This window comes from Bubalus bubalis, chromosome 19 (genome assembly GCF_019923935.1).
Source record: "Bubalus bubalis isolate 160015118507 breed Murrah chromosome 19, NDDB_SH_1, whole genome shotgun sequence".
NCBI lineage: Eukaryota > Metazoa > Chordata > Mammalia > Artiodactyla > Bovidae > Bubalus > Bubalus bubalis.
Window position 1 is genome coordinate 14002959 of NC_059175.1, and position 27942 is coordinate 14030900.

At 34.7% G+C, this 27942-nt stretch overlaps 1 protein-coding gene across 1 annotated transcript in view; it reads left to right on the forward strand.

Annotated features, from left to right (window-relative positions):
• The window catches only part of ADAMTS6 (ADAM metallopeptidase with thrombospondin type 1 motif 6), a 273198-nt gene that overhangs the window by 181386 nt on the left and 63870 nt on the right, over positions 1-27942 (forward strand). Inside the window, exons 14-17 of the mRNA XM_025270471.2 lie at positions 8502-8604; positions 14933-15066; positions 16657-16780; positions 17283-17363. Of these exons, the coding sequence (XP_025126256.1) occupies positions 8502-8604; positions 14933-15066; positions 16657-16780; positions 17283-17363 (442 nt within the window). The remainder of the gene's footprint in view (positions 1-8501; positions 8605-14932; positions 15067-16656; positions 16781-17282; positions 17364-27942) is intronic.

Here is a 27942-nt window from a genome sequence, read left to right on the forward strand (position 1 = left end):
TCCCCTGGAGTAGAAAATAGCAACCCACTCCATTATTCTCACCTGGAAAATTCCATGGATAGAGCAGCCTGGCAGGCTGCAGTCCATGGGGTCACAAAGAGTCATGTGCAACTGAGCACAAACACTTTAAAACATCTAGTGCTATTCCTAGTACTTAATCTGTACTCAATCAGTGCAGCTATTACTGTATACATTTATGCTTTAGAGATTACAAAGTACTTTTATATATTTTAAAAACTACTCATTAAATCTTCAAATCACTTTTATAAAGGGAAAGACAGGGTTGGTTTTTTGTTTTGTTTTGTTTTTCTGACCTTGCTGCGTGGCATGTGGGAATCTTAGTTCCACCAACCAGGGAACCTGTGCCCCCTGCATTGGAAGCACAGTCTTAACCACTAAACTGCCCAGAAAAGTGCCTTGTTTGTTTGTTTTTTTAATATTTTTAAATGAGGAACTAAAGCTTAGCAATAGGCTAGTGCCGTGGAAAGGATTCAATAAGGCATAGAATTTCCGGATGCTGCTCTAACCTTCTTAAAAAAGATGGAGCCTTTGGGAGGTGGGTGTGGCAAAGTAAGCTCTGAGTTTAGTCACCTTTGACATTGTCTTACTTTCAGTCTAACCTTAACCTGCAGCAGAACCAGATAGCTGAGAAAATTATGAAACTACAGACCTTACCCCCAGGGAAAGGTATGGGGTAAATGATGACAAAGTACAGAGTTGATCTATTAACTAACAGTGTTAATAACTGTGTCCCAAGTTATAATTAGAAAGCAAATATGTATCAACCACATTATTCTTATAAGTACACTTCAATACACTTATAAAAGTTTACTTTCATGTATACGTATGTATGTATGTGTCTATATATATATAAGATGGCAAAAAATAGAAGAAGCAGTGCCATTAACCTTTAGGTTAGTATGAATTTTATATTGTCATCTTGTTTTGAGAAATAAAGACTAGCTTTAAGCATAGAAAAAAACTTGCTTATTTTGTTCTTTAAAGAGACATTTCTAAAATCACAGTAAAAATTTGATTCTTAACATTTTTACAGGCTTAGAGAAAAGGGTCTGGAGAAGGCAAGGGCACCCTACTCTAGTACTCTTGCCTGGAAAATCCCATGGACGGAGGAGCCTGGTGCGCTGAGAAGGAAATGGCAACCCACTCCCATCCTTGGGATTCTCCAGGCAATTACACTGGAGTGGGTTGCCGTTTCCTTCTCCAGTGCAGGAAAGTGAAAAGTGAAAGTGAAGTTGCTCAGTCGTGTCCGACTCCTAGCGACCCCATGAACTGCAGCGTGCTCAGGGTTGGTGCACTGGGATGACCCAGAGGGATGGGATGGGGAGGGAGGTGGGAGGGAGGTTCAGGGTGGGGAACACATGTACACCCATGGCTGATTCATGTGAATGTATGGCAAAAACCACCACAATATTGTAAAGTAATTAGCTTCCAATTAAAGAAAAAACTGGGGTTGAAATGATTCATTACATATATTGAACACTTAAATTTAACCTTGGAAATGCCTTTGTGAATTTTTTAATGAGATAATAAAACAGTTCCAGATAATTAAGAAATCAGTCATTTTGTTTGGAACTTATAAGAGAGGCATGTGGTATCTTTATGTATATGACACCTGTCTGGGTGAATGAACAAAAATATGTCCCTTTTCACAATCCCATGTCAAGTACATGCCTTGCTAAGCAAAGCAAGGGTCAGAATCCAACCTCCACTTCTGCTTCTTCGAATAATAGGGTATTAAGTGGCTAAAAATATGTTTCTATCGTGGAGAGAAAGAACATTAAATTTGGGCAATGTATAAAGTTGGTCAAGTGTAATAGTGAAGAAATACGAGTGCATTTGGGATGCATGTAAGAAAGAAAGAAAAAACAGAAGGTAGAAAAGAGAAAAGGCCAACAAAAGGCTCATTTTGCTGTTTTTCCTGAGGCTGTACGAATCCTCCTGTCTTCCTAGCCTTCCCATTTCTTTTAGAAAAAAAAAGAGGAAAGGGAAAAGTGGGGGGAGAGGACCAAGTTTTTATTCTCAGCTTGCTTCTCACTCTTTATTACCCATAAGACAGAGGAAGTAAAGAGTCTCTTGTTGAGGGTGAAAGAGGAGAGTGGAAAAGCTGGCTTAAAACTCTGAGTTCAAAATCATGGCATCCAGTCCCATCACTTCATGGCAAATAGGTGGGGAAAAAAGTGGAAACAGTGACAGATCGTATTTTCTTGGGCTCCAAAATCACTGCAGCTGCTGAATGGAGCCATGAATTTAAAAGACACTTGCTTCTTGGAAGAAAAGTTATGACAAACCTAGACAGTGTATTAAAAAGCAGAGATATCACTTTGCTGACAAAGGTCTGTATAGTCAAAGCTATGGTTTTTCCAGTAATCATGTATAGATGTGAGAGCTGGAAGGCTGAGCGCCAAAGAATTTATGCCTTCAAACTGTGATGCTGGAGAAGACTCTTGAGAGTCCCTTGGACAGCAAGGAGATCAAACCAGTCAATCCTAAAGGAAATCAGTCCTGAATATTCATTGGAAGGGCTGATACTGAAACTGAAGCTCCAATACTCTGGCCACCTGATGCAAAGAGTCAACTCATTGGAAAAGACCCTGATGCTGGGAAAGACTGAGGGCAAGAGAAGAGGGCAACAGAGCATGAGACGGTTGGATGGCATCACTGACTCAACGGACATGAGTTTGAGCAAACTCCGGGAGAAGGTGAAGGACAGGGAAGCCTGGCGTGCTGCTGTCCATGGGGTCACAAAGAGTCAGACACAAGTGAGTGACTGAACAACAACAAGAAACTTAATTCAGTATTTGCAGAATTTTCCTCATGTGCAAACATATTGGGATGTATTGCTCTTGAAGGTAAGGGCATTTGGGGTGTATTTTGCAAACGAAAGAAAGAAGGCACAAAGAGATCCCAGGACTTTCCAAGGTCACCTTATTCTTTGAACTAAAATGAAGATTTCAACTCTAGTAATAGAAAAGCCCCAGGACAGTTTGTCAGCAAAAGCTGATATTTCTTTTTATAGCACTTTTATGCCCCAATGAATTAGTCTTTTTCTTTTTTTTAGATTTATCTACCAATAAAAAGTATTGTGAAAGGAGATTCTTGTAATCTGTCAACATGATTGGAAGCCTAAGATAGTCCATAGAATGTGCTAACATACACATTTCTCTAAAAAAAAAAAAAGTGATGAAAAAGATGCTAATATTAAGTTTTTTTGTATATTTGAAAATACTAAGATCAAAAGACATTACTTTGCCAACAAAGGTCCGTCTAGTCAAGGCTTTGGTTTTTCCAGTGGTCATGTACGGATGTGAGAGTTGGACTGTGAAGAAGGCTGAGCACCAAAGAATGGATGCTTTTGAACTGTGGTGTTGGAGAAGACTCTTGAGAGTCCCTTGGACTGCAAGGAAATCCAACCAGTCCATTCTAAAGGAGATCAGCCCTGGGATTTCTTTGGAAGGAATGATACTAAAGCTGAAACTCTAGTACTTTGGCCACCTCATGTGAAGAGTTGACTCATTGGAAAAGACCCTGATGCTGGGAGGGATTGAGGGCAGGAGGAAAAGGGGATGACAGAGGATGAGATGGCTGGATGGCATCACTGACTCAATGGACATGAGTCTGAGTGAACTCTGGGCGTTGGTGATGGACAGGGAGGCCTGGCATGCTGCGATTCACTGGGTCGCAAAGAGTCAGACACGACTGAGCGACTGAACTGAACTGAACTGAACTGAAGATCAAAAGATACTGAGACCTGCAGTGTTGCTTTCTAGATTTATGTGGGGCCCTGCTGGTTGCTTTTTAGAAGGATAGGATGCTTGATTAGTGTTAACACTAAGAAGCTGAAAACTTGTCAAACTTTACATAAAAAATTTGTTGCCTATGCCTATTTCCTATTACAGTTTTGACATAGTGTCAGCATTTATTATACTTAAGTAATTTAAAAAACATTGCTCCCTAAACTCGTCACTATTCTTAAACAAAACAAAAATATATTTTATGGAATTTTTCCTTAAGAAATTACTCTTTGATCTTTCTCATTCTTTGCAACCAGAATATACAACTCCTCATAAGCTTATTTCTAATCAACACAGATTCAGAGCATCCACTGAAGGAAACAGTTAAATTAAAATATAACACTAGCTGATATATTCTAGAAACAGAAAGGTATGGAATCAAGTCCCCAAGTCTGCTGCAGTTTCCAATTTATGAGACCTTCCATCTTCCATGTTATTTTGTGAATTTCCCAAACACATTCCTGCCTCAGACCCTTTGCATTTAATGTTTCCTGGAACACTCTTTTAAAGATATGTACATAAGTCATGTCCTCAATTTTTTAACTCTGCTTCAGTGCCACCTTATCAGAGAGAATTTTTCTTAGTCTACCATTTAAAACAACTTCCCCCAACCTCCACCTCACTACCATCTTAGTACCCTGCATAATTTTTCTTCTTTCTCATCTCCAACTAACTACAGTAAGCCCCATGAAAGCAGGGACCTAATCTGTTTTGTGTACTGTATTATCTCCAGAGCCTAGATCATATGTGATACATAAAATATTTTTATATATATTTGCTGAATATAAAAAAAGACCCTTAAGGTCAGTTCTTGGTGCCTGGTTTTAAAAGTACTAATGATAATTTATTATGTCCCCATAAGAAAGCCATCAAGGTCTAGATACCTTTCCATTAGGGATTAGATTTGTTCAGAAGAAAGGCGCAAGATTAATGGATTATGGGAAAACAGATTTTGGCTGAAAGAAAGAACTGGATAATAATTGTGGTCATCTGAAGAGTATTTTATGTATCTTTCTGTGGATTCTACAGAGTATATGACCCCTATGGGGATAATTGTACAGGAAGTTTAAGAATTTTATGCAAATTATATTATAATCTGACATCAGTTCTTTAAAGTGTATGATTCTGTATTGACTTAAAAATTAATAGGTGAGTTTGGTTCTTCTGCACAATGCTGACATACAGATGTATCTATATGTTAACATCCTGAATCAGGTGTTGGCAAATTGTGCCTGCTAGGTCAAATTTGAACCATCGCCTCTTTTTGTAAATAAGATTTTAGTGGAACACAGCCCTATCATTTACATATGGTCTGTCTTCTTTAATAAGTGTAATGGCACATTTGAGTAGTTGTAACAGCTTATATAGGCTCCCCAAGTGGTGCTGGTGGTAAAGAACCCGCCTGCCAATGCAGGAGACGAGATGTGAGTTCAGTCCCTGAGTCAGGAAGATTCCCTGGAGGAGGAAATGACAACCCACTCCAGTATTCTTGCCTGGAGAATCCCAGGGACGGGGGAGCCTGGTGGGCTGCCGTCTGTGGGGTCGCACAGAGTTGGACATGACTGAAGCAACTTAGCAGCAGCAACAGAGCTAAAAACCTATGTTGTTATTGTAGCATTTACAGAGTCCAATGGAAGCCCCAACTCAGATGAAGGAAGTATCTTTGCTCATTGAAACTATTACTAAGCAGACTAATAAAATATAATTTATTCAATTGTAAATTGGGATTATTAATTGTAATTATCTCAAGAGTGGTGAGAGAGCTTATAATAGATCTAGAGACCTCTGAACAGTGTGCCATGGAATAGGTACTTACTGAATGCTTAGAAAAACGTAAGTAAGTGTTGTTATTGTTAATATTTTTATTATGCTGACCTCGGGAGTGGTTATCACAAGATAAGAATAGGTCAGAAATCTAATAAAATGTTATCCAAGTATGTCATTAAACTAATATTCTTCTTTTGGACTTTTTACTTTTCTGCTGTTTAGGATAATAATTACAAGATGGTCAAGAATAGGATTTTTGTTTTGTTTTGTTTTGTTTTTTGAAGTGAGTGTCCCTGAACTTCATTTATTTCAGGGCTTTTTTTTTTTAACCAATTTTTATCTATGAAATGTTAACTTGTATGCTTCTATACAGTTCCTTGCTTTTATCCAGGATGACCTTTATTCAACTATTCCCAAAATTGACCTTTTCTTTTCTTTCCCCATGGCTTTACTTGGCTTAATTCTTTTTCTTTAATATTTATTTTTATTTTATTTATTTATTTAGTCATGCTGGGTCGGTCTCAGTTGTGGCACACGGGATCTTTTATTGCAGTGTATGAGATCTAGTTCCCTGAACCTGGCCCCCCTGCATTGAAGGCATGGAGTCTTAGCCATTGGACAACAGAGAAGTCCTGGCTTCATTCTTAATAGAAGTCTGTTTTCTTTCTTAACCAGCTCAATTCCTATAATATTTTAATATTTTATAATGTTATAAAGAATATGTATGACACTTTTATTATAATTCTTGTGATACACTCAAGATTTTCTTCCTCAACAAATATTTCCCTGATTCATTTGACACGTCCATCTTTCACCTATATACAACACCTGTAGACAACTTATAATGTGCTATCATATACGCATTGCCTCAGATAGGATTGTGGTTTTTCCATTTTTATATTTTACTCCAAATAAGTTGAAAGACATGCCTGGATGAAGTTTTAGGTGGTTGGTGCTTTGCAAATACTTAAATATTGTGTGAAAACTTGTATTTCAAATTACTTGTGTTTTTAAAATTGAGGATATTTTCTTTAAAACTAGTCTTGCTGCATACAAAGCCACTGATAACCTTGGTCATTTTCTGGGGTTTCCTGAAAATGTCTTGTAATGGGAAGCATTTCTTTATTCCAAAAATTAGCACACCATGAAACAAAAGATGGTGGAAGCATATCTTTCTAGTGTGATGCATTGCATAGCCTATGTGAATAGTTCTTTTTCATTTTTTTAAAGGGCAAATATGAAGGAAAATTTGATAAGTAAAACCATTGGATTTAGCATTGCAGTGTCATATTTTAATGTGCAGAAAATACCTTAAAATGCAAGGCTCATAACAGAATGTAGACTTGCTGCCACTATTTTCAGAATCTTAGGCTTTAAACTTGAGGAACACATGTATACCTGTGGCGGATTCATTTTGATATTTGGCAAAACTAATACAATTATGTAAAGTTTAAAAATAAATAAAATAAAATAAAAAAAGAAATTCAAACCTTAGTTCAGTTCAGTTCAGTCGCTTAGTCGTGTCTGATTCTTTGCGACCCCATGAACCTCAGCACGCCAGGCCTCCGTGTCTATCACCAACTCCTGGAGTCCACCCAAACCCATGTCCATCGAGTCAGTGATGCTGTCCAGCCATCTCATCCTCTGTCATCCCCTTCTCCTCCTGCCCTCAATCCCTCCCAGCATCAGGGTCTTTTCCAATGAGTCAACTCTTCGCATGTAGCAAGTAATGATGACCTTGCACATGTTTGCACATTGTAGCCTTATTATTTTTGCACTTGATTTAAAGGACATTTGCAATGTACTGATCCCAGGAAACTGTATCAAATAAATGTAGAGATCTAAGGGAGGGTAGTAAAATGTCCTCAAAATGATCTCTGAGAATGTAACTAACATATTTGTTCACAGTTGAGAATTTCATCTAATGACTTGTTTTGTTCTGTCATGTTTAAGGGGAATATTTTCTCCATCCCTGTTTCAAAAGCAATATATACTTGGCTTTTTTGATGCTACTGGTACAGAACTCTAAAAGATAAGTCAAATTAGGTCATATTTCCTCAACACTATGAGAAGTTATATTTTTAATTCTTTGTGAACTTTAGGATGGCCCTAAATAATGTGGAATTTGGAATCTAGACCTAGCTAGATTGGCAAGATTTCTTCTCTAAAAAACTTAGGTAGAAAAAGCATTCCAGTCTTTTAAAAACAAATAATCCTCTCTTCACTCTCTCAACATCCTTCTCTTCTCTAACAACCAACACATGTACGTGTTTTGAAAGTTTAGTATTTTATTTTCTGTGATGTTAATAGATTAAATGTAAATCTTAATAAGTCCAAATTCCTTGATTTAAAGGTGTTTAGACTTGAGGCCTAGGATTTTGCCCAGTTCATTCCACATCTCAAAATATGGTTTTTGTCAGGACTAGACAGTAAACAGCTATAGTAGTTGGGATCCAAACCACAATTAATAGTGCTGAATGTCATGTTACAAACCTGCCTCTTGATTTCTTAAAGAGCTGGGAGTAGTTGTGGCAGCTGGACCTCAAATACTGTTACCAAAAAGGATTTTGTGTTTTAGTGTCTTCACCTAGTTTTTATGCCTGTTTATAAGGAGACGCCTAACGGATTGATTGCAAAGTGGACTGTGACATGCATCTGAATGTGAAGTTATATGGAAACTGTCTCACACTTAACTTTGTTTAAATTACTTCAGTTGTTTCTTCCGTGGCTAAGATTACAATTCAGACACTTCAGTCGGAATACTGCTTGTAAAACAGTAAAGCAAATGCCAAAATTACAGCCCAAAAATAAGGGAGTGAGCTAATGTGTTGGGAGTTCAGATATTTTTAATTTTAGGGGCATTGTCCCTTGGTTTTGGTATTTTTCAACAATCATGCTATTTATTATTTTATTTTATTTTAGCCATGTCCTTTGGGGGCCCGAGATTTTCGAGAGAAACAGTGTGCAGACTTTGACAATATGCCTTTCCGTGGGAAGTATTATAACTGGAAACCCTATACTGGAGGTAATGTATAACCTGGCAGAGTTTTCATTATGCTTGAGAGCTTTGCAAATATAAGAGAATATATAAATACATACAAACATACCCATACATTCATATACAGACTAGTAAAAATTAATGTTTACACATCAAAGCAGGAAAGTGCTCTAGTACTAAAAAGGTCTCCTGTTTTTATTAGTAGTTTCCCTGTAGTATAGTTAATATGTTAGTACAAATGATCAGAAATCATTTTTTAAAACCTAATCTATTTAGGTACAGAGTTCCTAGAAATGTTGTAAATCCAAATAATATTTCTGAATTCTTCAGACTTCCTTGAGGTATATAGACATTATAATAATTTATAATATCAAATATTTGGAATTATCACCCTGATATGAATCAGCTCAAAGAAGCTAAGAAAATGTGTTTCTCTCTTGGCCAAAGGCCAAGGATCTTTCCACGGGTGATTATTGTTCTTTTTTAGGGAAACATTTTTTGCTCTAATTTAGGCAAGCATCAGATGCTAATTGCTCAGTAAGCACAAGTTTTCTTATGCTCCCAAAACACAAACTAAAATTTGTTCAAATTTTCTCTTAGAAAAATAAAATGTACTCTTAAAAAGAACTTTTATTTATTGTTTTTCTAACATCTTACTTTTTTTTTTTTCTCTTGGCTATACCATGCAGCTAGGGGATCTTAGTTCCTCAAGCAGGGATTGAACCCAGGCCCCGGTAGTGGAAATGTTGAGTCCTAACCACTAGACCACCAGGGAATTCTCTCAACATTTTACTCTGAAAACTTTCCAACACAGAGCAATGTTAAAATAATTTTGCAGTGACAACTGTATACCCACCACCAAGATTCTATCATTAATATTTTAATATACTTCTTTATTACATGTCTAGTCATCTCTTTACCCATTCATTAATTTATTCTGTTTTTCAGGTGCATTTCAAAGTAAATTGTAGTCATCAGTATACTTTCCTCTCTAAATACTTCAGCATGCATAAGATTAACTGCAGTTCAATATTTATTTTTCTTTTGAAGGAAGATTATGTACAATGTACACAGATCTTAACCTACCTAACTGTACTTTCCTTGAGTTTTGACAAACACATGCACCTATAAAACCTTACTGAGTTACAGAACATTACCATCGCCTCCAAAATTCTCATAGTCCTCATCCTTCTTATTCAGCAACTGGCTCCACCTACTTACAAGAGGCAACCAGTTCTGATTTTTTTTTTCCTATCAGTTAGTTTTGTCTGTTACAGAACTTTGTGTAAATAAAATCATGCCATATTTACTCTCATGTAAGTCTTCTCTAAGCCTGATTTTTTGAGATCCATCCATATCACTGCAAATGTAATTAGTTCATTCTTTTTTATTTCTGAGCAGTATTCCATTGTGCTAACCAGTTTGTTTTTCCATTCTGCTATTGGTGGAAACCTGTATTGTTTCTAGTTTTCAACTGTTATCAATAAGCTGCTATAAACATTCATGTATGTCTTTTTATGGGCATAGTTTTCACTTTTCTTAGGTAAATACTTAAGGGTGGGATTGCTAAGCCATAGGATAGCTGTGAGTTTAGTTTTAAAAGAAACTTCCAGATGTTTTTCCAAAGTATTGTACCAAGCACACTCCTGCCACCAATGTATGAGAGTTCTGTTTGCTCTTCATCCTTGCCAACATTTGGTGTTTGCGGTCTTCTTCTTGTGGGTCTATATTGTCTCAGTGAAGTTTTAATTTGCGTTTTCTGATTATTGAATGTGTTGAACACATTTTCATGTGCTTATTGAGCATTTCTATATCTTCTCTTATAAAATGTTTGTTCGAATCCTTTGCTTATTTTTAAATTGGTTATTTATCTTTTATTTTCAAGTGGTTCATTTATAAATTTTACAAGTATTTTCTCATAGCTTATGAGAAAATATTTCTTTACTTTTACTTCACTTTTCACTATGTTTTAAATGATATTTTGGATGAATATAAGATTTTAGTTTTGATGACTTCTAATTTTTCAGCTTTTAAATATTTTATAGTCATTGTGTTTTCTGTCCTGTCTGAGAAATCTTTGCCTCTCTTAACTCAGGAAGATATTTTCTTATGTTTTCTTTTAAAAACTTTATGGTTTTGGTCTTTAGATCTACACTCTAAAAATAATTTGGGGGTATGATATGTATTTGTAGTATATTTACAGACTCTATTTTGTTTCATTGATGTATTTGTCAGTCCTATCCTGGTGCCAAACTGACTGAATTACTTCAACTGTATAGTCTTGGACATAGGTAGTATAAGCTCCTCCTACTTGGGTCTTTTTTTCAAGAGCTCTTTGGGTATTCTGTTTTGCATTTCCACATAAATTTTAGAGTCAGTTGTTAATTTTTACAGAAGAACATGTTGGACTTATGGTTGTTGTCCTGTTGAATCTATGCATCAATTGAGGAAGAACTAGTATGCTAACTGTCGAGTTTTCCAGTTTATGAACATGGTGTGTCTCTCCATGTTTTGCTCAACTTCTCCCAGCTGTGCTTTATAGTTTTAGGTTTAAGGTCATGCACATCGTCTGTTAAATCTTTTCCTGAGCAATTTATGGTTTTGACAATATTGTAAATAAAGATTTAAAAATTTTCATTTTCAATAGTTTGCTCTAATATATACAAATAAGATTGATTATTATATATTAACTTACACATTCCGTGACCCTTCTAAATTTCCTTTCTAGTTCTAATAGTTGTTTTGTAGATTGTTAAGAATTTTCTTGGTAAATAGTCACGCTCTCTGGAGATAGGTACTATTTTTTTTTTCCCAATCTTTTTACCTTTTTATTTTATTTCCTTCCCTTAATTAACTGACTTGGCCCTTCAGCAGAGTTTGTGCATGTGTCAATTATATGTGTTTTCTTCTTTATTCTGTTTATAGAGTGAATTAGTTGATAGATTTTGTAATGCCAAACCAACATTTGCTTTTCACATTAAACCCCAGGTGTTGATGACCTTTTTATGTTATTGGGCTTGATAGCTTATATTTAATTAAGGATGTTTACATCTATCTTCATAAAGAATATTTATTTGTAGGTTTTTTCTTCTCATGGTTTTGACAAGTTTTGGTTTCAGTTAATCTGGCTTCCAGAAATAGAATTCTTATTTACTTTGAAAGAGTTCGTAGGGTTGATAATATTTCCTCCTTAGAACAGATTTTACTAATTAAACCATCTAGGCTCAGTATTTTCTTTGTGAAAAGGATTTTTTTTTTATTATAAACTCAACTCCATTAATAGATACAGAGTTATTCACATTTTTTATTTTTATGTCAGATTTTGAGTTTGTCTTCAAGAAATTTATGTTACTTCCATGTTGTCCAATTTATTGGCAGAAAACTATCATAACATTCTCTTATTACCCTGTTTAATATCTGTAGGATCTATAGTGATATATACTATTGTATTTCTGATATTGATAATATGTATCTTCTCTCTTTTTCTTGATCAGTCTTGCTTGAAGTTTATCAATTTTATTACTCTTTTCAAAGAAAAAAAGCTTTTATCCTTTTTTCTAATTAGTTTTTTGCTCTTATTATTATTTTGGTTGAGGGGTTTATTTTGCTATCTTGCATTCCCCAAATTCTATATATTTTTATTTCCTTCAGTTAAAAATATTTTCTTATTTAAATTGTAATTTCTTCTTTGGCCCATGTATTATTTAAAGCTATTTTATTTTTATTTCTAAATAATTTAAAATTTTCTTGATTTTTGGGTTATTGATTTATAATTTATTTATATTATGATCAGTAGTAGTCTACATGATTTAAATTTTTAAAATTAGTTAAAATTTTTTTTATGATACAGCTTCTTGTCCAGTTTGATGTATGTTCTATGTATACTTGAAAAGGATATATTTTCTCCAGTTGTTGGCTATTGTGTTCTATATGATCATCATGTCAAGTTGACATAATATTTTTCAGGTCTTTTATATAATCTTTATGATTTTCTTCTGCTCTGGTTTTTAAATTAGTTCCTGAGAGAAGTGTCTTAAAATCTTCAAGTATTTTATGGCTTTTCTTTTTATATGTGGTTGAAGTTTTTGCTTCATGTATTTTGAATTGCTTTTATTAGGTAAATATACATTTGGGATTGTTTTGTCTTACTGTAGAAGTAAGTCCCTGAAATAGTTCACAGATTTAATCACTAGCATCTTGATAATTGTGTGCTTAGTAACTTAACCCTAAATTCATAATGAGCTTTAAATGAAGGTAACTGATAATGTGACCTTCCCATTCAGTCATCTTAAATCCCTTCTTGAAATAGTAACTTTACCTCTTCTAAAAAGGGGTAGGAAGTACCTAAAAAGGTACTAAAAAGTAGGGAGGAAGCTGAACACATCTTCAACAATAAAAGATGAATAACTTTATTTGTATTATTATCATATAGCATAATGGGCTAAGGAATATACCATAGCATTTATATGTCCTGCCTATCAAATACTACCTTACATAATTAATACTAAAATTGTATAAATAAAATATTCAGCTTCTCTTTTTAAAACCTGATGCATAAAAGCTGCATTAAATTCCAAAGCATTACAATAAAGAGATGGGGGAAGAACTATATTGGGTAGTAATGAAAAAAAAATTCCCAGTAAGATCTGTGGAAATTTAGAGCAATTTTATTCACAAGAATCTTATAAAAATAAATATAATACCTTGATTATCAGTTCAGGAAGAAAATATTTATTACTTGTTATTTCTGTGCTTAGTACAGCAAAATGTATCATTAACCTAAGCTGAATAATAACATTATAAGTTATAAAGAAGTTCTATAGCCTGTAGACACTGAAAATGGAAGAAAACATGGAATTCAGCCAGAAGTTGTAAACTGGCAGTTCAGGAACCATTTTTACTTATATACATGTTTTAAACTCCACAGTATTTTTGAAAACTTTAAATGAATTGCCAAGAAGAGTTTATAGTTTTAAAATCTAGGTTTTTATCTTCTCTTGAAAAAAACAGAATGTCTGGCAATATTGGGCCATCTTCTTACATGACAAACGTCAACTGTAACAGTGATCTCCTTTAATGGATTGTTCTCTCTCATTGTCTCCACCACTCAGTTGGCTTTTCTTTTACTTCACCCTGTAGAGACCTCGATTCTACCTTTACTAAGACCTAGGCATATCATCTTCCTGCCTAATTTTCTTGTTTAGAAGTAGTCTTTTTTTATTTCAAAGATAAATTTTATAAGATCATTATAATAAGACCAAAGCAAGAGTTCAAACTAAAGCATTTTAAAATAATTATGTATTTATTAATAGCTTTTTTATGTGCAGTTTTGAATAAAAGTAAATTCATATTTATTGCTACTTTCCAGTGTACTGAGAAGTTATGATATGCACTCTGCTTATTTTTTAAATTGCTGCTATTTATATCTGTTTTTACCTCTTTCACGTCAACCTTGAAAAATACATACAACCATTGAAATACAGATTTCAGTGACAAAATAAAAATGCTTGAGTTACTATATACATTTATTCACAATATAAAAGTAGATTTTTAATTAAAGTTTATTTTTAAGTTTTTATTCAGTTTATTTAAGCTAAAATACATATGATGCTATGCAATATTTCTTCAATTTATTGATCTCATAGAATTATTCAAATTTAATATATTTTTATCTTTGATTTGCTAATCTCATAAGAATTTATCTCCATGCTAAAGCCATATTCATGGGATATATTTATTTATTTTTATGTTTTTATTTTTTACTTTTTGGCAGCACCAGGCAGCATGTGGGATCTTAGTCCCCCAACTTAACCCGCGCCCCCTGCAGTGGAAGCGCGGAGTCTTAATCTCCAGCTGTGAGGGAAGTCCCTGATATGTTTAAAGCAGGTCTAAATTTAATTTTACAACTACCATATCTCTGCTTGAAGTACCAGTTTTTGTATCATCTTCAGTAACAAGTGATATCATTTGCATAAATTCGTATTTGTCTTACGAGATCATTCTCAAGGTCTTCTTAAACTTTTTTTTTTAGTTTTTAAAAATTGCTTTTATTCCCTCCATTTCTTTTCAATATTCAGTTACCTCTACTATGATCCCTTTTGACCTAAAATACATTGAAAATATATATATGGGAAACACCTGAGGTTTTAAAACCGTAATATTACTCAGCAGAGCCTCCGTCAAGTTGCACAAGCAATACAAATAAACATGAAATTTTACCAAAGAAGGCGATAGAACAGAGAGTGATGTCTATATCAATCATAAATTTGCCATGGATAATATTGAATCACTGTTCCGTAGGAGAAACACTCCATTTACTTTTCTTCTACTCTCTCTCTATTTATTACTCTTCCAGGTGGGGTAAAACCTTGTGCATTGAACTGCTTGGCTGAAGGTTACAATTTCTACACTGAACGTTCCCCTGCGGTGATTGATGGGACTCAGTGCAATGCGGATTCACTGGATATCTGTATCAATGGAGAATGCAAGGTTGCTCAGATTTTGAATCTCACTCCATTTTGCTGGGGTTTTTGAGGCTGTTGTCTCTTTTTCTCAGATAGTAGCTCCTAATTAATACTATGCTAATTTTTAATAAAGAGAGCTGCATTTTGGACTCATTTGATTTTCTATAAGAAATGTACACAGTTAAAGGTAGAATTATCCATTCACAAGCACCTTGCAAATGTGATTTAGTCTGATGTTCTAGTTATAGAAATTGCTAGAGCTATGAAAATATTTTAGAACTTAATTTTCATTATTCTTATGTTCTGTTTATAAACAAGATGATAGCAAAAGAGAGGGAATGAGGATTCAATTCTTATTGTATGGCTACTATGTGTTCTCAATGAAAGATTATTTGATGTATTTCATAGCAAAATATTTCCTCAAAATGTAAAATAGCTATGCTCTTCTCATTTTGTCTTCTTTTGAAACGTTTATAATGATTTTCATTACAGAATTAGTGTTACCTTTTTAAAGCGTTTACTTCAGAGAATTAGCCAGACCAGTCAGTTGGAAATTGCAGGAGCAAATCCATGGTGTTTTCCTAGAACTGTGTATGAATCTTATCGTAAGAAAAACCACAAAAGCCACTGTTCTCTTAACTTTTTTCCTTGTCTGCTTTTGTTTTACCTTAAAGAGAAGCATAAATTGAATGCCAGAAACTGAGAAAGAAAATATTTAAAAACAAACAAACAAAAAACCACTGTCTACTTTAATCTTATAATTTCTTGCAAATTCTGTCCTTATTAACTTGCCTCCAAATGTATCTTATGTATCAGATGATGCAGTGTGTGTGTGTGTTTTCATGTATTTACTTGAAGAAAACCTTGTTTATGGGATAGTATAAAAATGTTTTTCAGATAAAAAAGACCCAGGCACAGGTTATATTCAGAGACTACATGCCTAGTATTAATGGCTAAAAGACAAGTTACAAATAAAGTGCCAAAATATGCCAAAAATATAGATACAAACTGTATTTCTATGATTAAATGCAAAACAGAAAGGTAGACTTTCAGGTTCTAAAATTACATGTTTACATCTCCTTTTTCTTTATGATAATTTTATTCAGCTGATGGAAACAGGTATTCACTTTTAGGGATTTATCCAGGCATCAATTCCACAACTAGTCTTTGACACTAATACTAACAATTGGATATCCTTAAAGGGTCAGTGGTTTAGAAAGAGCAAACCATAATGCTCAGTAAAGACTCTTGTTATCATTCATGTTGTATAGGACCATATGCCATTTTTTCTTAGTTAATTGAGGTTATAAATAAGAGCCCATTGCCAACAAATTATAATATTTTAAGAATTGAAGCATGGTATCTATAAATGAAGAAGAAATCTAGTCTAGAAATGTAGGTATACATTCCTGGGGAATCAGAATATTTTTCTTTCAAATTATATGTTGAGAAATGTTAGCTAGAATTACCAGAGAATAAAGGTAGAAGTGGTTCACATTTCCTGTTTAGATTTCCTTTACTGGAAAAGCAAGTAGATAAGTAAGTTGTATTCATTTGATTAGTGGGTCCAAGAGTTCCTCTTTTTGACACACTGAATATTCTTCTCTGTTTTCAGCATGTAGGTTGTGATAATATTTTGGGATCCGATGCTAGGGAAGATAGATGTCGAGTCTGTGGAGGGGATGGAAGCACATGTGATGCCATTGAAGGGTTCTTCAATGATTCGTTGCCCAGAGGAGGTGAGTGTGTAGAAAGAACTCTTCCTCACACCTCTGGTGTACTTGAAATAGACAAATTACTTGATTTCCCCCTTATTTTAAAATTTTCTTTATTTAAGTAGACAGTGATTTCTCCCCAAATTGCTTTCAATCTTTTAAATATTAAATATGGCTTCAGATTAGTTATTTTAAGGAAATATTATTCCATTTCTACTTGGCTTCATTTAGTAATGTTTCTTTAAGATGGAAATTCCCATAGAGCCTGTGTTGAGAAAAAAAAAAAAGCATGAACCAATATTATACGTTTTGAGGATTTAAAGATATTTTGAGATGACTTAGAGAAAAATAACACTCTAGATGTATTCATGAACACAAAGGGGAATTTACTCATTACTTATAATTTATAAAGTGTATAGAAAGAATGGAAGAATAAGGAAACTTAACTGCTGAATGGTTACTAAACACTCATTTTCTGATGAAAGCTCCAGATGCTGCTTAGTACTGGTAATCTTCTGTGTTCCAGGCTACATGGAAGTAGTGCAGATACCAAGAGGCTCTGTTCACATTGAAGTCAAAGAAGTTGCCATGTCAAAGAACTATATCGGTAAGTAGCATATTTTGCTAGATTTTAAATATTAATGAGGAAAAGCAGCACAGCATCAGGAAGGAAAAGACATACTGCTTTGAGGTGGAACACGTTGACGTTAAAAAGGAAGATCCACATGAAAGAACTAAACAAAAAATTAGCAGTTTACACCTTACTCTTTACGGGTGGTTTGATTTTTAAAAAATATTTTGCATAAAATAAAATGCATTCTTTGTAAGTGTATAGTTCAAAGAGTGTGCAATTATATGTGTGTGTGTGTCTGTGTATCCGTATAAATACTACAACCAAAATATAGGACATTTATATGACTCCAGAACATTCTTTCCTTATCCTTTGCAGTCAAGTCTCCCCAGCCTTAGCCTCAGAAAACACTGATCTCTTTTCTGACATATTATTATTATTCTGACATTATTATATTACCTTTCTTTAATCTGGAATTTCATATTCACATAAATAGGATCATAACAATATGTACTTTTACATCTGGCTTTTCTCATTCATAACAAATGATTTTGAGATTCATCTATATTGCTGAGTGTGTTCGAAGTTCATTCCTTTTTTATTGCCAAATAGTATTCAATTGTATGAATTTATCCACTCATTTGTTGATGGATATTTGGGTCTTTGCTGTCTTTGACTATTATGAATAAAACTTCTTTGCACGTTCACAGACAAGCTATGTATGGACACATATTTTCATTTCTCCTGGATAAAAAGCCTAAGAGTGAAATATCTGGTCATGTGATAAATATATGTTTAACCTTTTAAGAGGGCTTCCCTGGTGGCTTGGCAGTAAAGAATGTGCCTGCCTGTGGAGGAGACATGAGTTCAATCCCTGGATCTGGAATATCCCCTGGAAAAGGAAATGGCAATCCACTCTAGTATTTTTGCCTGGAAAATCCCATTCTCAGAGGAGCCTGGCATGCTATAATGAGGTCACAAAAGAGTTGGACATGACTTAGTGACTAAACAAAAACAAACAAGAAAACCTTATAAGAAATTGATTGAATTAACTGTTTTAAAAGTGATTGTATCATTTATATTCCCACCAGGAATGTAAAAGAGTTCCAGTTGTTCTATGACCTTATCAATTCTTGGCATTGTCAGTCTTTTTAACTGTACCCATAGAGAGATTTTTTGTGTGTGAAGTACCTAAACAAATATTTTGCCTATTTATATTTTTTTTTAATTTATAAAGTTGTAAGTTATTTATAAATACTAGTTATAAATCCCTGCTCAAGTATATGTTTTACGAATATTTTCTTCTAGTCTGTAGCTTGTTCTTAATTGTATCTTTTAATTTTGATGAGATATAATGTGTAAATGTTTTTATGGTTTGTGCCTTCACATCTTACCTTAAAATTTTTTCCTACCCTAAAGGTTGCAGAGACTGTCTTCAATGTGTCTTAAATAAATTATGAGTTAAGCTTTTACATTTAGATATTTGGTCCATTTTGAATCTTTATGTAAGGTATGAAATAAGGATTGAGGTTCAATTATTTTCACATAGATATTCAATTGCTATAGCACATTTATTTAAGACAATTGTTTACCCCTTCAACTACCTTGACATTTTTGTGAGAGGTCAATCTCACATAAATGTATGGGTCTGTTGATGTTCCCTCCCCTTAAACCAAAACCACATTGTATGGATTAATAGAGATTTCCATTAAGTCTTAAAAATAAGAAGCACTAGGTCTTCAAATTTGTTCTTTCTCAAAATTATTCTTGCTTCGCTAGGTCCCTTACATTTCTATATACTTTTTTGAATCAACTTGTTAATTTCTACAAAATGAGATTATTTGGAATCTATAGATCAATTTGGGGAGAATTGACATCTTAAAAATATTGTCTTCCACTCATGTAGCCCAATGTTCATTACAGCACCATTTACAATAGCCAGGACATGGAAGCAACCTAGATGTCCATCAACAGATGAATGGATAAAGTTGTGGTACATATACACAATGGAATAGTATTCAATCATAATAAGAAATGAATTTGAGTCAGTTCTAGTGAGGTGCATGAACCGAAAGCTTGTTATACAGAGTGAAGTAAGTCAGAAAGAGTAAAACAAATATCATATATTAATGCATGTATATAGAATCTTTAGAAAAATGGTACTAATGAACCTATTTGTAGGGCAACAATAGAGATGCAGACATAGAGAACGGACTTATGGACACAGTGGAGGAAGGAGAGGATGGGACAAATTGAGAGGGTAGCATTGAAACATACACCTTACCATACGTAAAATAGATAGCCAGTGGGAATTTGCTGTATGATGCAGGAAGCTCAACCCAGTGCTCCTTGACAACCTAGAGGAGTGGTATGGGGTGGGAGGTAGGAGGGAAGTTCAAGAAGGAGAAGACATATGTGTACCTATGATTCATTCATGTTGATGGTGGAAACCAACACAGCATTGTAAAGCAATTATCCTCCAATTATAAATAAACTGTGAAGCCTGGTGTTTTCTGTGTGGGAAGTTTTAATGAAAAATTCAGTTTTTGTAATAGCTATAAAGTTGTTGAATTTATTGGCATAATGCTTTGGATAATATTACCTAATTATCCTCTTTGAATGCCTGTAGGATCATAGTGATGGCTCTTTTCTCATTCTTCACAATGGTGATTGGTATCTTCTTTTTCTTAATCATTCTAGTATTATGAATTATTCCATAAATCATTTAGTATTCTGTAAATGTCAATTAGATTAAATTGATTAGTTTTTATTAATTTTATTGTCTTTTCAAAGAACCGGCTTTTGATTTAAATGACTTTTCCTATTATTTCACCATTTTCTATCATATTGATTCCCATTCTTCTCTTTATTATTTCCTTTTTGTGACTCACTTTGTGTTTAATTTGTTATTTTTCTAGCTTATCAAGATAAAAACTTAGATTATTGATTTTTAAAGTCTGTTTTCTACTCTAAAATAAGTAGTTTGCACTATAAATTTCCCTCTAAGCACTGCTTTAACTTCATCCCATATACTTTTGATATGTTGTTTTCTCATTAACACTCGGTTTAAAATATTTTCTTATTTACCATAAATCATGTCTTAAAAGGTATTATTCATTTTCTAAATATCTGGGGGGACTCCAGATGTCATTACTAATTTTTATTTTAATTCTATTATGGACAGATAAGATACTTCGTATGATTTTAGTTCTTTTGTTGAGATTTGTTTTATGCCCCAGAGCATAGTCTCTTTTAGTGATTATTCCATGTGCACTTGAGAAGAATGTGTATTATAGTGGTATTGGATTTAGTATTCCATAAATGTCAATTAGATTAAATTGGTTGATAGTTTTGTTGGAGTCTTGTATATTTTTATTTATTTTCTGCCTGTTTGTTTCAGCAAATACTGAAAGATTCATGTTGAAATGTCCAACTAGAATTGTGGATTTGTTTATTTCTCCCATTAGTTTGTAAGGTTTTGCTGCATTTATTTTCAAACTTTGTTAGGTGTGTAGACATTCAAGATTGTTAGATTTTATTGATGTATTGAACATTTTATCATTATCCTATATTCTTCTTTATTTCTGATGGTATTCTTTGACCCACATCTATTTTGACTGGTACTAATCTGGCAACCCAGATTTCTTCTATTAGTGCTTGCATAGTAAATTCTTTTCTGTTCATCCACTTTTCATATGTAGGTGTTCATGAACTTTAAATATGTTTCTTCTAGGCAACATGTTGTTTGATTCTCATTTCTTATGGTGTCTAACAATATTTGCTTTTTCAAATACAATCTCTAAATGCGGGGGCTTGACAAACTTTTTCTGTAATAGGCCACATGGAAACTATTTCACCTTTACAGGACATGAAGACTTGATCTCAGTCAGCTATGTCTGAATCATTTGTAGTTAGTAGGATTATTAAAATCATTGGATTTAAGTCTGTCATTGTGCTGTTTTTCTATTCTGTCCATGTATTTTTCCCTTTATTCTCCTTTTATGTTTTCTGTTTTATCAAATGTTTTATGGTATTCCAAGTAATGGACTTCTCTGGTAGCTTAGACAGTAAAGAATCTGCCTGCAATGCAGGAGACCTAAGTTCAGTTCCTGGGTTGGGAGGATCTCCTGGAGAAGGGAATGGCTGCCCACTCCAGTTTTCTTGCCTGGAAAATCTCATTGACAGGAGAGTCTGGCAGGCTACAGTCCATGGGCTCACAAAGAGTCGGACACAACTGAGCAACTAAGCACACAAACACACACAATGACTTATTAGCTATATTGCTTTGTTCTACTTAAATAGTAGTTGCTCTAGAATTTACAAAATGCATCTTTATCACAATATACCTTCAAATAATATTACAACATTTATGTATGATACAGGACTCTTACAACAGATTACTTCTATTGTATTCTTCCATCCTTTGTGTTGTTTTTTAAAAGCACATTTTACTTCTTCATATGTTATAAACACAATGCATTGTTATTATTTTTTTCTAAAGAGTCAGTTACCCTTTAAAAAATTTTTTAAATAAGAATTATTTTGTTTACCTACAAATTTACTATATCTGTCATACTTTCTTTCTTTGTGTTGACCTGAGCATCCATCTATTATATATATATATATATATATCCTCCAGGTTGTTTCATTAGATTGTTTTCCCTTAAAGTTCTTGAGTATATTTATGATAGTTGTTTGAAAGTTATTTTCTACTAATTCTATAATTTCTATCATTTTTGAGTCTCTTGCTTTTACTTGGCTTTCTTGGTTTAGACCATATTTTCCTCCTCCTTGCCATTTGTAGTAGTTTTTCATTAGATGTTGTACATTGTGAATATTTTCTTACTGAGACTGTGGATTTTTTTATTGTTCTTTGGAGTGTTAAGTAACTTGTAGATGAGCTTGATCTCTTTGAGGCATGTTTTTGAGTGCTGTTGAGATGAGTCCAGAGTAGCCTTTATTCCCACTCCAGTACTCTTGCCTGGAAAATCTCATGGACGGAGGAGCCTAGTAGGCTGCAGTCCATGGGGTTGCGAAGAGTCGGACACGACTGAGCGACTTCACTTTCACTTTTCACTTTCATGCATTGGAGAAGGAAATGGCAACCCACTCCAGTATTCTTGCCTGGAGAATCCCAGGGACAGAGGAGCCTGGTGGGCTGCCGTCTGTGGGGTCGCACAGAGTCGGACACGACTGAAGCGACTTAGCAGCAGCAGCAGCCTTTATTCCAGAGTTGCTCAGCCCCACTAAAAAGGCATTATTCTCTGATGAATGTCCTATTGCTTGAAACTTCTGAATTCTTGCTCTAGAAATTTTTCTGCTTATGATTATCTAGTATTGGAGTGGGGCAGTCTGGCCTCATGGAATTTTATCCTGTGTATATAGAGACTACTATTCAGTAACAAATTCCCTCCTTTTACTCTAATTTTCTGGTTCTGCAAATTCCAGCTATTTTAGCCTTCCTAGTTTCTGATCTTTGTCTCCTAACTCAGTGAGACCACCATGTTCTGCTTTGGTTCTCCTGGTCTACACTGACAGAAAGTGCCTCCAGGCAGAAAGCTAGGGAAATTATATGACTCACTTTGTGTTCCTTTTTGCATGTCACAGCTCTTCACCATCCTGACCAATGTCTAAAAACAGCTGCTTCATATATTTCATGAGTTTTCTAGTTGTTTATAAATGGAGGGCAAACCCAATCCCAGTTATTTCCCATGTAAAAGAATGGAAATTATGTTTATTTGATATTTGATTCCTTGAGATGGATTTAGACTCTATTATGGCCCTTATGAGTTCTTACTCCCCTTAAAATATCACCTCTTTTTCCTTAAATCTTTTAAAAATAAGACTATATCTGGAATGCATCTTTAGATAGAGTATCAGTATCATCAGACTCTTCCTTTCTTTGTTTAAGAAGACTTTTTTATTTTTACAGCATAATTTTAGATTCCTTTGTGCAACAGCAAGAATCAAAACAAAAATAAGATTTCTAACATCAAATGTTTTACCTTTGATAATTCTCAGTCCATAATGCCACATCCTCCTCCCTTAGCAAATTTTTGTTCAGTCCTTTAAATGTTTGGTGTTGCTCTGAAATACATTATGACACTAGCAAAGGTGATTTAGGATTCCTTAACTGAGTAGATAGGAAAATTGAAAAGTGAGAGCTTAAATTGAAGGAGAATTCAAAGCTGCTAGATGTCTTGTTTTTATTTTTGTTTTCACTGTTTTGTATTGTGCAGATTCAGATATACTTATATTTGTTGTTAATCGCTCAGTCATGTCTGACTGTTTGCGACCCCATGTACTGCAACATGCCAGGCTTTCCTGTCCTTCACTATCTCCTGGAGTTTGCTCAAACTCATGTCCATCAAGTCGGTGATGCCATCCAAACATTTCATCCTCTGTCACCCCCTTCTCCACCTGCCCTCAATCTTTCCTGGCATCTGGTCTTTTCCAATGTGTCAGCTCTTTGTGGTCAAAGTATTGGCTCTTCAGCTTCAGCATCAGTCCTTCCAATGAATATTAACAGTTGATTTATTTTAGGATTGACTGGTTTCATATCCTTGCTGTTCAACGACTCTGAAGAGTCTTCTCCAGCACCATATTTCAAAAGCATCAATTCTTCAGCACTCAGTCTTCTTTATGGTCCATCTGTTACATCCATGCATGACTATTGGAAAAACCATAGCTTCCACTAGATGGACTTTGTGGACAAAGTGATGTCTCTGCTTTCTAATATGCTGTCTAGGTTTGTCATAGCTTTTCTTCCAAGGAGTAAGCGTCTTTAATTTCATGGCTGCAGTGATTTTGGAACCCAAGAAAGTAAAGTCTGTCGCTGTTTCCATTTTTTCTCCATCTATTTGCCATGAAGTGATGGGACCAGATGGCATGATCTTAGTTTTTTGAATACTGAGTTTTAAGCCACCTTTTTCACTCTTCTCTTTCACTTTCATCAAGAGGTTCTTTAGTTCCTCTTCACTTTCTGCCATTAAGGTGGTGTCACTTGCATATCTGATGTTATTGATATTTCTCCCAGCAATCTTGATTCCAGCTGTGCTTCATCCACCCCAGCATTTCTTATGATGTACTCTGCATACAAGTTAAATAAGCAGGGTGACAGTATACAGCCTTGATGAACTCCTTTCCCAATTTGGAACCAACCTGTTGTTTCATGTCTGCTTCTAACTGTTGCTTCTTGACCTGCATACAGGTTTCTCAGGAACCTGGTCAGGTGGTCTGGTATTCCCATCTCTTGAAGAATTTTCCACAGTTTGTTGTTATACACACAGTCAAGGGCTTTAGCAAAGTCAGTGAAGTAGAAGTAGATGTTTATATGGAATTCTGTTGCTTTTTCTATGATCCAAGGGATGTTGGCAATTTGATCTCTGGTCCTCTGCCTTTTCTAAATCTGACTTGTACATCTGAAAGTTCTCGGATCACATTCTTTGAAGCCTAGTTTGAAGGATTTTGAGCATTACCTTGCCAGCATGTGAAATGAGCACAGTTGTATGGTAGTTTGAACTTTCTTTGGCAATGCCCTTCTTTGGGATTGCAATGAAAACTGACCTTTTCCAGTCCTGTGGCCACTGCTGAGTTTTCCAAATTTTGCTGCCATATTGAGTGTAGCACTTTCACAGCATCATCTTTTAGGATTTGAATTAGCTCTGATGAAATGCCATCACCTTTTCTAGCTTTGTTCATAGTGATGCTTCCTAAAGCTCACTTGAATTCACATTCATAGGATGTCTGTCTCTAGGCAAGTGATCACACCATTGTGGTTATCTGGGTCATTAAGACCTTCTTTGTGTAATTGTTCTATGTATTCTTGCTACCTCTTCTTAATCTCTTCTACTTTGTTCAGTTCTGTTCAGTCACTAGTTGTGTCCGACTCTTTGCAACCCCACGGACTGCAGCACGACAGGCTTACCTGTCCATCACCAACTCCCGGAGTTTTCTCAAGCTCATGTCCATTGAGTCAGTGATGCCATCCAACCATCTCATCCTCTGTTGTCCCCTTCTCCTCCTGCCTTCAATCTTTCCCATCATCAGAGTGTTTTCAAATGAGTCAGTTCTTTGCATCAGGTGGCCAAAGTATAAGAGTTTCAGCTTCAACATCAGTCCTTCCAATGAATATTGACAACTGATTTCCTTTAGGATGGACTGGTTGGATCTCTTTGCAGTCCAAGGGACTCTCAAGAGTCTTCTCCAACACCACAGTTCAAAAGCATCAATTCTTCAGTGCTCAGCTTTCTTTATAGTCCAACTCTCACATCCGTACATGACTACTGGAAAAACCATAGCTTTGACTAGATGGACCTTTATTGGCAAAGTAAAGCTGTCTTGGTTGGTCATAACTTCTTCCAAGGAGTAAGCATCTTTTAATTTCATGGCTGCAGTCACTATCTGCAGTGATGATTTTGGAGCCCTCCCAAATAAAGTCTGTCACTGTTTCCACTATTTTCCCATCTATTTGCCATGAAGTGATGGGACCAGATGCCATGATCTTAGTTTTTTGAATGTTGAGTTTTAAGCCAACTTTTTCACTCTCCTCTTTCACTTTCATCAAGAGGCTCTTTAGATCTTCTTCTCTTTCTGCCATAGGGTTGTGTCATCTGCATGTCCGAGGTTATTGATATTTCTCCCGGAAATCTTGATTCCAGCTTGTGCTTCATCCAGCCCAGCGTTTCTCATGATGTCCTCTTCATATAAGTTAAATAAGCAGGGCGACAGTATACAGCCTTGACATACTCCTTTCCGTATTTGGAACCAGTCTGTTGTGCCATGTTCATTTCTAACTGTTGCTTCCTGATCTGCATACAGATTTCTCAAGAGGCAGGTCAGATGATCTGGTATTCCTATCTCTTTCAGAATTTTCCAGTTTGTTGTGATTCAGCTTTGTTAGGCCCATACAATTTATGTCCTTTATTGAGTCCATCTTTGTATGAAATGTTCCCTTGGTATCTCTTACTTTTCTTGAAGAGGTCTCTAGCCTTTCCCATTTTATTGTTTTCCTCTATTTCTTTGCATTATTCACGTAAGAAAACTTTATCTCTCCTTGCTATTCTTTGGAACTCTGCATTCAGTTGGGTATGTGTTTCCCTTTCTCTTTTGCCTTTTCCTTCTCTTCTTTTCTCAACTATTTGTAAGGCCTCCTCAGACAACCATTTTGCCTTCTTGCATTTCTTTTTCTTGGGGATAGTTTTGGTCACCGCCTCTTGTACATTGTTACAAACCTCCGTCCATAGTTCTTCAGGCACTCTATCTGTCAGATCTAATCCTTTGATCTATTTGTCACTTCCACTATATAATCATAAGGGATTTGATTTAGGTCATACCTGAATGACCTAGTGATTTTCCCTATTTTCTTCAATTTAAGTCTGAATTTTCCAATAAGGAGTTCATGATCTGAGCCACAATCAGCTCCCAGTTTTGTTTTTGCTGACTGTATAGAGCTTCTCCATCTTTGGCTGCAAAGAATATAATTAATCTGATTTCAACATTGACCATCTGGTGATGTCCAAGAGTCATCTCTTGTGTTTTTGGAAGAGGGTGTTTGCTATGACCAGTGTATTCTCTTGACAAAACTCTGTTAGCCTTTGCCCTGCTTCATTTTGTCCTTATATTGCCTAGGTAATTTTGATGTTTCAAATGAGAGAGAATCACTATGGGATTTGAAAATAAAAAAATTTAAATATAAGACAAATTTAAGACTAAATAATTTTTAGCTAGCATGTTCCTGTCTCCAAAGTTTAGACTTTTTTTGACAGTCAAATGAATTTACAACATATTTGAAGTCAAGAAGGTACACATGTATTTTCCAGGCAGTTACAGATGAGGGAATGAAAATAATCTATACTCCTAAGGATAAGTGGTAGATTTCCAGAGTCAGAGACTCTGTACCATGACCCTTTCAGTCCTTTGGGGCTGCATGATCATCTGGCCTCATAAAGTTTTTGAATAAGTTAGCAAACTAACAGAAAGATTAAGCTGACATGTTTGTCACTGTCAAAGCATGATAATTATTAATAATTATTATCAAAATTATCACTCATTTATTTATAGAAGTTTTTATGTAGTAGTGCTGATAACCATTTTTGTATTACATATTTTTAAATTTTTTTATACAGTTTTTTCCTAAGGGAGTTTAAAAAATGATGTTAATCTTTTTCTTTATACCTTCTGAGGTTTTGATCTTGCTTAGAAAAGCCTTTCAATGCCCCAATATTATTTTTTTTTTAAATATTCCCACATTTTCTCCTAGCATTTTATGACTTAACTATATTTACATTTAAATAATTACACATCTGGCATTTATTCTTTTCTCTCCCTTTCTTTAAACTTTGTTTTTATTGAAGTAAGATTCAAATAATATAGAATTCAAACATTTTAAAATGAACAACATAGTGGCATTTAATGCATTCCAAAATATTTTCATCATCCCAGAAACAACCCCATGTCCATTAAGCAGTTACTTTTCATCCCCTAGCCCCTGGCAGCCACCAATTTGCTTTTTGTCCCTATGGATATACCTATTCTAGATATTTCTTGTAAATAGAAGAGTAAAATAGGTGATCTTTTCTGTCTAGCTTCTTCCACTTAGTGCAGTTTTCTTTTT